This window comes from Musca autumnalis, unplaced genomic scaffold (assembly GCF_047663935.1).
Source record: "Musca autumnalis isolate F117 unplaced genomic scaffold, ASM4766393v1 scaffold_3, whole genome shotgun sequence".
In the NCBI taxonomy this organism is placed as follows: Eukaryota; Metazoa; Arthropoda; class Insecta; order Diptera; family Muscidae; genus Musca; species Musca autumnalis.
In genome coordinates, this window is record NW_027411866.1 from 23,688,530 (window position 1) to 23,701,849 (window position 13,320).

At 32.9% G+C, this 13,320-nt stretch overlaps 1 protein-coding gene across 1 annotated transcript in view; it reads left to right on the forward strand.

Moving 5' to 3' along the window:
• arg (arginase) overlaps positions 1 to 13,320 on the forward strand; it is a 75,155-nt gene that overhangs the window by 44,970 nt on the left and 16,865 nt on the right. Inside the window, exon 4 of the mRNA XM_073976535.1 lies at positions 11,950 to 12,049. Coding sequence (XP_073832636.1) covers positions 11,950 to 12,049 — 100 coding nt within the window. The remainder of the gene's footprint in view (positions 1 to 11,949; positions 12,050 to 13,320) is intronic.

Below are 13,320 nucleotides of genomic sequence, written 5' to 3' on the forward strand. Positions count from 1 at the left end.
ACACTAGAGAAATTTCAATGAAATTTTGACATGAAACTTTGAATTTTTTTGGAGAAAACACATAATTTCAAGAAACTAGTGTACACGGTTTCATGTGTTCTGCAATTTTGCTTTGTTGCAATATTCGTATGAAACAAACAGACCGTTTTATTTTACATTTTAATGTTAAAATTTCAGTGAAATTACTCTTAGTGTAGCCCGGGACTTGTCGAAAAAAAACTTTTCTATGGGGAATAAATGTCGATAAAAACTTTTCTATAGACAACATTGTCATTTTCTATAGAGCAAAGTTGTTGATAACAACTTTTCTGTAGAGAAACAGTTTTCTATGCAGATTAGTTGTCTACAAAAATTTGTCAATGGAGAAAAGTCGTCGATAGCAACTTTTCTATGGAGAAAAGTTGTCGATAACAACTTTTATATGAAGAAATGTTGTCGATAACAACTTTGCTATTGAGAAAAGTTGTCGATAACAATTTTCTATAGCGAAAGCTGTCGGTAGAAAAGTTGTCGATAACAAATTTTCTATATACAAAAGTTGTCGATAACAAATTTTCTATATACAAAAGTTGTCGATAACAACTTTTCTATATACAAAAGTTGTCGATAACAACTTTTCTATGGAAAAAAGTTGTCGATGACAATTTTTCTGTAGAGAAAAAGTTTTCTATGGAGATTAGTAGTCTACAACAACTTTTCAATGGAGAAAAGTCGTCGATATCAACTTTTCTATGGAGAAAAGTTGTCGATAACAACTTTTCTATGAAGAAATGTTGTCGATAACGACTTTGCTATTGAGAAAAGTTGTCGATAAAAATTTTCTTTACAGAAAGCTGTCGGTAGAAAAGTTGTCAATAACAAATCTTCTATATACAAAAGTTGTTGATAACAACTTTTCTATATACAAAAATTGTCGAAAACAACTTTTCTATGAAAAAAAGTTGTCGATAACAACTTTTCTGTGGAAAAAAGTTGTCGATAACAATTTTTCTATGGAAAAAAGTTGTCGATAACAAAACTTCTGTGGAGGAAATTGTTCGATTTCTATGATATAAAGTTTTCGATATCGACCTTTCCATAGAGAAACTGACAATAACAACTTTTTGATAGAGAGAAGTTGTGGATAACAACTTGTCGATAGAGAAAAGTTGACGATACCAACTTTTCTCTATCGAAAAGTTGTCGATAAAAAATAAAAGAAAATTGTCGATAGCCTCTTTCCATGACGAAAAACTTAGGTAAAGCTTTCGATAACAACTTTTCTATGACCGGAACAACTTTTCTACAATAAAAACTTGGCAGTATGAAATTTTCCATAAGGAAAACTTGCAGATGAAAACTTTATTGTAATGGGAAAGTGGTCAATAACTTTTTTATAATTGCTCTGTTCCAGAACCTGCAAGAAGCTACTAATTTTTACTACGATAACATTTTTTCCTTTATGTTATCGGAAAAAATAGTAAAAATTAGTAGATTCTTGCAGTTCTGGAACAGACCAAATCAGAAATTGTAAATAAAATGCCTGTTCCAGATCTTGCAAGAATGTAAAAATTTTTACTACGATAACGATAAGTTATGGAACAGACCAAAAAACTTTTTCGCTGTCGAAACAACTGGGTCATTAGTTCAGAAACTTTATTCTGTTATGTGGTCTGTTCCAGTACTGCAAGAATCTATTAATTTTTACTATTTTTTCCGATAACATAATGGAAAAAATGTTATGGTAGTAAAAAATAGTAGCTCCTTGCAGGTTCTGGAACACAGCAATGCTGTTATGCTGTTATCGAAAAAAATAGTAAAAATATGTATGTAGAATCTTGCAGATTCTGGATCATACATTTTGGTCAGATATTTTGTTTAATCTTAAAAACCAAGGTGTGACAAATCATACACCGGAAATTTTAAGAAAATTGATGTATGGCCATTTACCGAACAGCTGATTAGAAGGATCATATGATTAGACTCCAACATGCCTTTAACTACAGCAAAGCAAATGTTATGGCCAATTATTTGTAAAATCAATTACCAATAGAACAAATGGTGGTCCAAATAAAACACCCGACCGACTCAAACTGACATATGCAATTCGCACATTGGCAGATGCTAGACATACACACAGATCCTAAATGACATTATAGGTGAAAGGACCATGTAAGGAGATGAGCATGCGTGCATCAGTAATAACAAAGAAGTTTTTTTATTCTATTATCACAACACTCTCTCCTCGATGGAGGGTATCAATGTGTCAATGGACAGAAAGTACATCATTGCACTCTTTGCAAAAAAAACCTACACACTCACACTCTTGCACACATCAATGAATGGTGCCTAAATGTCTGGGCAATTGTTTCAGATTTTTTATTCTGACAAGGTTCAAAGTCTGATGGTGGTGGCATGCTTATGAGGATGATGGTGTTACTGTTGTTGTTGCTAATGTTGGTGGTGGAAATAAAAGTGATTTACTTTTGATATTGGGGTTGTCACAAAAGCAACTACACGAAAATAAAAATCAGTCCATGAACATGAACGAAATTTGCCCAACTACCATACTAAAGAATGTTTTTGTTTTCCACCGTGATCCGGGGGTGGGGTGCCGGTGCGTTTGGCATGCGTTGTCGCTATTGTTTATATCTCAAATAATTATAATTTATTGCATGATGTCAGCGTCGACGGAGACAGCGACTCGGTCAGCAAATGAAATGAGAACAATATTTTATGTCTGTTCCAGAACTGCAACTCATTTTTACTATTTTTTCGATAACGTAATGAAAAATTATGTGCCTGCAAGAATCTACTAATTTTTGGTCTGTTCCAGTATTGCAAGAATCTACTAATTTTTACTATTTTTTCCGATAACATAAAGGAAAAAATGTTATCGTAGTAAAAAATAGTAGCTTCCTGCAGGTTCTGGAACAGAGCATTTAACTACGAAAAAAAAATTTTCCTTTATGATATCGAAAAATAAACTAAATAACGTAGCACTGCGAGATGAATTAATGAAACAATATTTCAAAACCCGTTCCTTGCGTGTGTGTGATATCATTACTGATGGTCCTGGCAGTGACGTTATAAGCCGCGTGTATCTTAATGACCATTACACTCCAGCTGCTGCTAATCTGAGTGTGATATGCGGTAAACTTCGCAAGTTAAATATTATATCAAAGTTTAAAATTTTGAATAGACACAATGTACTGGTTGAGATAACGGATCCTAGTGGTGTAAAGTCTAAGCGAGATACGAACTACTGTAATTCATTGTTGCAACAATCCGAAATTTCACCTGCTCAGTAGCATTTGCCATCACGTTAATTTCTTTATGAATTTAATTACTTTTATGATCTCAATAATCTCATGATCAGCTGTAAAGCAGTAAACAGTATTATAGATTGATTATATGTTTTTGTATACATTTTTATTGAATTTCTTACTAATAATACATTTTCTTTGGTTCCCCATCATATCTTTTTTTAAACATTTTGATGTCTTTTAATGACAACTTAGGTCCTATAGCTAGCAGCAGCACATATCTGAAATCGGTTTTAATGCCTTTCCAGAACCAATTAAAAATAGGGCACTGGAACTGCAGGAGTGTTAAACCATCCATGAAAATGGATGAGATAAGGTCTATTATAAATGACAATGTTTTAGATCTTTTTGCTGTATCTGAAACCTGGCTTACGGATGATATTCCTGACTCTGCTGTATCTATTCCAGGCTACAGACTAATTCGTAATGATCGCTCTACCTCTAGGAGAGGAGGCGGTGTGGCCATTTATGTTTCGAATGGACTTCGATTTGAGCGTAGTTTCGCAGTCTCTGTTGCAAGTTGTGAGTCTCTTTTTGTGAAATTAGATCTGAATAATACTAAGATTATATTCGGTGTTGTCTACCTGCCTTTCGGCAGTATAGGTGATTTTGAGTCTTATCACCGGAATTATTTTTCACTTGAACCCAACATAATTACTGTGGGCGACTTCAATTACAATTTGTTTAACGTAGCAAGATCTGACACGTTTCGTTCTCTTTGCTCTCGATTCAATCTATCTGTTGTGCTTAATTCCAAACCAACGCATTTTAACTTGAGAAGAAGGAATTATCGAAATTATGCTGAGATAGATTGGATGGGCATATTTTCCCTCTTAAATGAGTATGACTTTGGCAATGTGTTTAACTCCACTACTATTGATTCAAAGTGTTTTCACATTTCTAGTTTGTTAGGCAGACTATATGCACATGTTCCCATTGTTAGGAAAACAGTTAGACCTTGTGCTGAAAATTGGATAAAAGCGCAGGAGATTCGTTTTGCTAGGTCGATAAGGGATTTGTCATTCTCAGCATTTTTGAATAACAGGTCTGACCAGAATTTGAAATCATTCTGTCGTTATCTCAACAAGGCTAAGAGCGTAATGGTGTTGACCCATCTGACATGTGGAGAATTCTAAGGAGCTCTGGGTGTATTGGTGGTGATTCTAGTGATTTTAAAATCGTCCCGAATGAGTTAAATGAATCGTTTGCAGGTGATTATGGTTCTTCTGATGAGATGAGTAGTCTTGAAAACTTTTTGGTATCTGAAAATCAGTTCTTCTTTTCTTGTGTTAATGAGGTTGATGTTTTTGCGGCATTGCAAAAAGTGAAGTCAAAATCTTTGGGAGTAGACTGTATTCCGATTACCTTCATCAAAATAATTTTTCCTTATTTGTCAAATGTTATAACAGATTTGGTTAATGGTATTCTAATGACATCATCTTTTCCTCAGGCTTGGAAGATAGGTCGGGTTGTTCCCATTCCAAAAACCAAGAACGTAAGTGGACCTGATGACTTTCGGCCGATTTCGATTCTTCCGGCTATCTCTAAAATTATTGAGCACGTTATGAGAAATCAAATAGTTCAACACTGTTCTAGTTTGATTTGTCATTCACAATATGCTTTTAGACCTGGGCACAGCACAACACATTTGCTACTGAGTCTTACTGACAAAATTCGGGAAAATGCCAATGTTGGAAAACTAAGCATGCTGATTTCTCTGGACTTATCCAAAGCGTTTAATTCAATTAACTATAATCGATTGATTGCTAAGTTGAACCAACAGTTTGGGTTTTGCTATACTGCTTGTAAACTTATATATTCTTACCTGTCTGGAAGGACTCAATATGTGACTTATAATGGACTTCAATCGGATTTTGTATCCATTTTCTCGGGAGTTCCCCAAGGATCAGTTCTGGGGCCCCTATTGTTTATATTATATGTAAATGACTTGCCAATTCACACAAGTTCTAATGATTGTGATACCTTTATGTTCGCAGATGACATGTTTCTGCTCTTTAGGAATTTAATTTCATTCCATAAAATAATAAAGACTGCTAAACCAGTCTCTTTATATAATTGTTTTAGCTTTGGTCGCTCGTTCAGAAACCCGCAAATTCCTATTTAGAAGATCATTTTTAGTACGAATAGCTCGAAGCTGGAATCGTTTACCGTCAGAGTTACGGGTTTTCTCTCATTCTAACAATCTTTTTAAGTTAAAACTTCTCCAGTTCTTTTGTGGCCAAACTAGCCGGGCTAGGCACTTTGATTTTTATGACTACTGCTGACTAGGACTTATTATTTGATTAATAAATTCTTTCTCAAATTTTATGGTTGGGGAACCATATTTACTTATATTCTTTGATGTTTAATTTTATTATCTTACTCTTTTATTTTATTATCTTACTCAGTTGAATTATACTTTGTATTACAAAATGAATTGAATAAAATAAAATAAATAAAATAGTAAAAATTAGTAGATTCTTGCAGTTTTAGAACAGACCAATTGTTATCGTAGTAAACCTTTGTAGCAGGTCAGTAGTGCGATTCTCTAAAGCTTGGTACACATTGTCAGTTTTGAATGACAGCTTTGTTGTTGCTTGCTAGTGTGGCCGTTCATTTTTGTCAATCATCATGCAACCACAAAAATTTTTGTGGTTGCTGGACTGTTGGACAGTTATCGATAATTGCAAATAATCGTCATTCAGAACTGACAATGTGTACTGTACTTAACTCTTTTTTGAGTTACCGACAAAAATCGGTAACATTAAAACGCAAAACTATGAACGAAAAGTTAAAATAAAAGTTGACAACACTGTTGCTACTTTACAGAAAATTTTCTTTACAGAAAATTTATTATGGACAACTTTTCTCAATAGAAGAGTTGTTATCGACGAATTTCCGTAATATAAATAATATCATCGACAACTTTTCGTAACAGAAAAGTTGTTATAGGCGACTTTTCGTTATAGAACAAATTTTATCGAGAACTTTTTATTACCGGAAATTTGTCGTTACAGAAAAGTTCTTATCGACAACATTTATCCAAAGAAAATTTTTTATTGGCAACTCTTCTTTGTACAAAATGTGTTATCGACAACTTTCCTATATCGAAAAGTTGATATTGCTATCGACATCATTTCTTTACAGAAAATGTGGTATCGAAAAATTTTCTTTATACCAAACGTGATATCGACATATTTTCTTTTCAGAATGTGTGTTATCTACAATTTCTCTTTATAGAGAATGTGTTATCTACACCTATTTTCAGCAGAAAATGCGTTGTTGACACGTTTTCTCCTAAATGGTTTGTTATGGAAAACTTATCGTTGTAGAAAAGTAGTTATCGACAACGTTTCTCTATAGAAAAGCTTTATCGGAAACTTTTCTCTACAGAAAATGTATTATCGACTAGTTTTCTCTTTAGAAAATTTATTATCCACAACTTTTCTCTATAGAAAAGTAGTTATCGAGAACTTTTCTCTATAGAATATCTGTCATCGACAACTTTTCTCTATAAAAATTTTGTTATCGACAACTATTTTCTATAGAAAGGTTGTTATCGACAACTTTCAATAATAGAAAGGTTGTTATCGACAACTTTCAATAATAGAAAGGTTGTTATCGACAACTTTTCTCTATAGGTAATAGCCCGTTTCCACGGTACGTCGTTCGTTCTCTATTCGTCGTTCGACCCTCAAATACGAATAAATTACTTGATTCCCCATACAAAATTCTGAGAACGAACGAAGATTTTTCTATGTTGTTCAAGTAGAAATACTCTCCGAACAACGATAAAATATGTCCCATCTCTAACAATTGAGAGAATTTATCGAAAAAAATAATTATGACATGTCTAAATTCAAAATTGAAAAATTTGTTGAAAACCCAAAAACTTTTAGAAAAAAGGAAAAAGATGAATAAAAATTAATGAACTAAAGGTTTTATATAGATGCAGAAGGAAGATGGTTGTGTTTCTTTCTTAATTCCACACACATTTCTTGTCCATTAGTTCAAAATCGCGTAAAAAATCAGAAACAAAAAGGAAACAAATAGCTGAAAGTCTGTATACACAAACATTGTTTTGACATGTCTCTCTATCTTTAATTTTGAAAATAGAAAAATATAAAAATATATTGAAAATACAAAATTATTCAGAATTTATGGAAAAAATTAATAAAATGTGTGTAGATAAATATAGAAGATACATTTGAAGGAAAGTCTATTGTTTTTCCTATTCATTTAATGTATATTTTATGCGTTTTCGGTTCAAATTTTTCTGAAAACAAGGAAACAAATATGAAGGAAATTTGTATATGTTTCTGTTAATTACGAATGGTGTCGTGGAAACGGGTTAATTCGTGTACGTCGTTCGACAGGCGAACAACGTAATTGAAACGCTCGTGTGAACATGACATAAGTTGTTATGAAAAACATTTCTCTAAAAAAGGCTGTTATCTGAAACTTTTCGTAATACAAAAGATGTTATCAACAACCCCCTCGTTATAGAAGTGTAGTTATCGATAACTTTTCCCCGTAGACAGTTTCTTTTGAAAAAACTTTTTCTATACTTTACGGAAAATGAGTTATTAACACGTTTTCCCTATTGTTATCGAAAGCACTTTTATATAGAAAAATTTTTATGGGCAAACTTTCTCTATAGAAAAGTTGTTATCGGCAATATTGCTCTATAGAAAAGATATAACCAAAACTTTCCTCAATATAAAATGTATTAATGATAACTTCTCTCTATAGACAACATTTCGCAATAGAAAAGTTATTATCGATAACTTTTCACAATACGAAAGTAGTTATCTTTTCTTTTTATAAAAAATGCATTATCGTCAACTTTTCTTTATAGAAAAGTTGTTATCGCAACTTTTCTCTATAGAAAAGTTGTTATCGGCAATATTTCATAATAAAAATGTTGTTATCGTAAAATTTTCTCTGTAGAAAAGTTGTTATCGACAGCTTTTCTCTATTGCAAAGTTTTTGCTGACAACTTTTCGTGATAGAAAGGCTGTTATCGACAACTTTCTCTATTTTAATGTTGATATCAAAAATGTTTCTCCGTAGGCAAATTTTTATCGACAATTTTTCTCTATAAAAAAGTTTTTATCGAAAATTTTTCTCTATAGACAATGTAATATCGACAACTTTTCGTAATAGAAATGTTATTATCGACAAATTTTCGTAATAGAATAGTTGTTATCGATAACATTTCGTAATAGAAAACTTATTACCGACAGCTTTTTGTAATAGAAATCTTGTTATCGACAAATTTTCGTTATAGAAAAGTTGTTATAACAATTTTTCATTACAGGAAAACGTTTTTCTATTACAAAGTAGTTATCGACAACTTTTATGTATAGAAAAGTTGTTATCGAAAACTTTTATTTATAGAAGAATTTTTATCAGCAACTTTTCTCTATAAACAATAAGTTTTCATGCACTTTTCGTTGCAAAAATTATATTTTCAAACAACTTTTGTTACAGAAAATTTGTTATCTGTATCTTTAAAAACACGTCTCTTGTATTGAGTGATTGATGCTGCCATAAACTGTCCATTCCATGTCGATTGCTAGAGGTCAGATATGGTGCATTAAAAACCAAAAAACAGCCGAGCGAGACATTCTTAATCATTTGTAACACGTGTCCAGAAAAAAAAACAACAACGACAAACAGACATGTTGTTGTAAAATCAACCCTCATGTCCTCACGTATCAAAGAAAGTTTTAAAAAAACATCTGTGTCTGTGGTCTGTAGATCAGGATAAAAAAGTAAATTTATTTCGTAACCTTAAAACTTAACGATCATTGTAGACACGAGGGTGAATAGTTATTTACACAAATACATACAATCATAAATACATTTCCATGTTGGACTACAGCTAAAACCTCCTATTTTTAATATTGAGTTTGTTTTGGTCCTAATTCGCTAGATTACAAAATAGGTTGATTCTAGTCCCTAGATTTCATTGAAACAATTTCTTGAAATTAGGTGCTCTTACATCGAGTTCCACACTACAGCAATTTCATAATATTACTCTCCTATGTCCCGGGCCACACTAAGAGTAATTTCACTGAAATTTTTACATGAAAGTAAAAGAAAATGTCTGTTTGTTTCATACGAATATTGCAACAAAGCAAAATTGCAGAACACATGAAACCGTGTGCACTAGTTTCTTGAAATTATGCATTTTTCCAAAAAATGCAAAGTTTCATGTCAAAATGTCATTGAAATTACTCCAGTGTGGCCCGGGACTATGTTCCGATCCACTCTAGAGTGATTTCAATAAAATAATTTCATGAAATTAGTCGTTCTTAGATCGAGTTCCATACTAAATTGTTTTTATGAATTTGCTGTTGTTGGGAAGTGCAAACTGGGTACTAGATACGCAAATATAATACCCCGTTTATATATAACCGGATTTAACAAACCGACTGGGTTTTAAATGTCAATTCCATTGCTTATATTTCAAACAAATCCTCATAAAGAAGGTTAACCCTGCAAAAAGCTCTAATATAAACAGCATTGGGGGGCCACCGTGGTGCAATGGTTAGCACGTCCGCCTTGCACTCAGAAGGTCTGCGGTTCGAATCCCAGGCCAAGCAACATCAAAATTTTCAACGGTGGCAAAATTCCCCCTCAGTAATGCTGGCGACATTTCCTGAGTATTTAAGCCATGAAAAACTTCTCTACAAGTGGTGTCGTAAGACACGCCGTTCGGACTCGGCAATAAAAAGTAGGTCCCATATCATTGAGCCAATATGAATCGGCGTGCACTCATTGATATGAGAGAAGTCTCCCTTGTCTCATCTGGGATGTTTGTGGAACAATTATAATTATAATTATAAACAGCTTATAACAGATACAAAAATTTCAAATTATGTTATATGATAGAGGACTTTGTTTTTGGGCCATGGTCAAATATCAGCAAAAATGTCAAGATGAACGTTTTACGAGTAAAAAGTAGAGTTGTGTAGTTCCGGAACAAACTAGTTCCAAGGAACTATTCCGGACAAGGAAATATTGGAACTATATCCAGCTCTTGCATTTATATAGTTCCTTTAATTCATATAGTTTCTTTTGTTCTTCTCGTTCATTTAATTTAAAACCTACGTCGATCTTTCTTCGTTGCAGTTTATTCGCTGCAATTTGTTTATTTTTATGTCAATTCGTCCACCAGACCGAAGGAAGCAAGTGAAACTATGAAAGAGAAAGCTTCGTAGAACTACTTCGGTCTGGGAACTATTTGGAACGAAAAGAACGATGAAAGAGAATTATTCGTTGAGCTAGTTGTATCTTATGCCTCTTGAATTTTTTGCTCTGTTTCAGAACCTGCAAGAATTTACTAATTTTTACTACGATAACAATTTTACCTTTATGTTATCGAAGAAAATAGTAAAAATTAGTAGATTCTTGCAGTTCTAGAACAGACCAATTATTTTCATTAAATTTTGATATTCTACTGGAATTGAAACATAGTTTAGTCATTTTGTTAATCCCGGTCCACACTAAAGCGATTTCAATGAAATAATTCCACGAAATGATGTGTTCCTAGATCGAGTTTCAACTAAAAAAATTTTATTAAATTGCTGTAGATGGGAACTCGATCTAAGAACAGCTAATTTCATTGAAATCGCTCTAGTGTGGACCCGGACTAACTTATGCTTGGCTTACATTTACGAAATCCACTCGTTTTGAACTGTCAATTTCTTTGCGTATACGTCAAATGAAAACTCATCTGAAATCCATTGGATTTCATTTGACGTTTAAGCAATGGAATTGACAGTTGAAATCAAATGGATTTAGTAAATATAAGCTCTGTTCCTTTACGTGCAAGAATCTTCAAGTTTTACCACTTTTTACTCGAAAAGCGTTCCTTTACTTCAGACACCATACATTTCATATGGGAGCAGTTTACAACTTTTGCTACTTTTGCCGGTTTTACCATTTTCAAAAGTAAAGGAACAGACCAATAAACTTACTATTAGTGCTCAAAGGGTATTTATGGTTAGGGACAATAATGATGTTATATGTATTGAAAGTGTCATAAATATATCTATAGTAATGTTGTATGTTATTGTTGCTAATGGGTACTTTACACGGTATGTTTTTTACATATGAGTTGTCACTTCTCCCGTACAAAAGGTATATGCAAAGTGACAACTCATATGTAAAAAACATACCGTGTAAAGTACCCATAAGTTTGTCACAAATTCATATTCTATTCATAAAAATCGCTAATCCACTGAATTTAAACCTTTCTTTTGCGTTCAAAAGTTATTTTTGTTTATGGACAATCATTTAATCACTTTTCATTGCAACCTCACTTTTTGAGGTTATGTTTAAACAAGGTTTATAATAAAGCTGTATATTACTGTTGTTGTTGTTTATAAAGCTTAAAGTCCTTTCTTTCACAAAGAAAAAAAAAACGAAAAGCATTTTAATATTTTCCCCTTCTTCTTCCTTCCTAACTGCTCCTTTTCCAAATTTGCCACAGACACCGTTATTTGGAATTCTTCTCATTCATTATCCTTTGTTTAACAAAAAACATTGTATGCATCAATAATTCCTGTTGTGCTCTATTGTCCTAATGCGTTTTGCTTGTTCTTTTTTTATTCCTTTCTTTTCTTATTTTCAGCTTGCGTGCCGATCAGTTGGTTTACATTGGTCTAAGGGACATTGACCCTTATGAAGCCTATATTCTGAATAAATTGGGAATACGCGCATATGCCATGGATGTAAGTAGTAGTTTGTAGTTGTACGTTATACACATACATGCGTACTTACATATGTGTGTATTAAATAGCTTATAGGCCAAAGGACCTTAGGGCCAGGCCTAAGTATATGTGAACGTTTGTATGTGTGTTTAACTGTTGTAAAGATCAGCATTTTTACCTTTTGAATTTGATTCAGGTTTTTAGTAGTATTTCAGTATTTAACAATTAAAGGACACGCTCACTCACACACACACCCATGCACACGATCAAAACTAGAAACCAACCCTGTTTTTATGACTGACTGGCTGTCTGACTACTTACTTGCGTATTATGGTTGTTGATGTTTGGTTTTAATGATCCTTTGTGATCGTTACAACATCTGTAACTTTGAGTCAGTCAGTCATGAACCCCTCTCTACATATGTCCTTATTTTTGTCAATGCCTTATTGTAGGGGAGTCTATAAATCTAGGGGTGGGTTTCTAAATTATTGTTTTACGGGCACGGCCAAACTTCATGGCATTTGGTGGGTTTCTTTTTGTCGTTGTTGTTGTTGTCGTCCTGTTTTACTAGTGGGATAGGACATGGTTCATTATTGTATAGCCAGAAGCTGTTTACACGCACGTGCTTTGTGCATGTGTGTGCGTGCATGTGTTTCTCTTTTGTTTTATTTTATTTTAGCATAAATTACGATCAGCAATATTTTGTTACTGTCACATTAAAAATGCAATGTTGAAAAATTAGTATGACAGGATTAAAAAAGGACCAAAATGGTAGTTTTTTTTTCTTTTTCTGCTTGCAAATTGAAGAAATGTTAATTTTTCGATCATAATGGAAAGGGGGAAAAATATAGTAACGGATGTAATAAAAATTCTTATCAGCCAGAGAGAATCACAATAGAGTACGTTTACATAACCCGAATTCCGTGGATATCAACTGTCAATTCAATTGAGTATACCTTTAATGAAATCCAATGGAATTGTCAGTTGAAATCCACGATATTTCTTAAGTGTAAACTGGATTTGAAATTCCACATAGGCTAATGCTTTTTGACACTTTAATAACATATCGCATATCGACACCTCCAAATAATAGTAAAGTGAGTTTTGCAGGAGAAGCTCTCAAAGTTTGGAAATTTCTTTGACCATCAGTACTATGCTAAGTAAATATTTGTTTATAACTTCTGTTCGGATTGTCCGATCATTACCAAAATTTGACAGAATTTAAGTTAAAGGATGTTAAATATAAAAATGTAAAGAACTTGAAAACATGCTAAGTCGACTTAGCACACAAT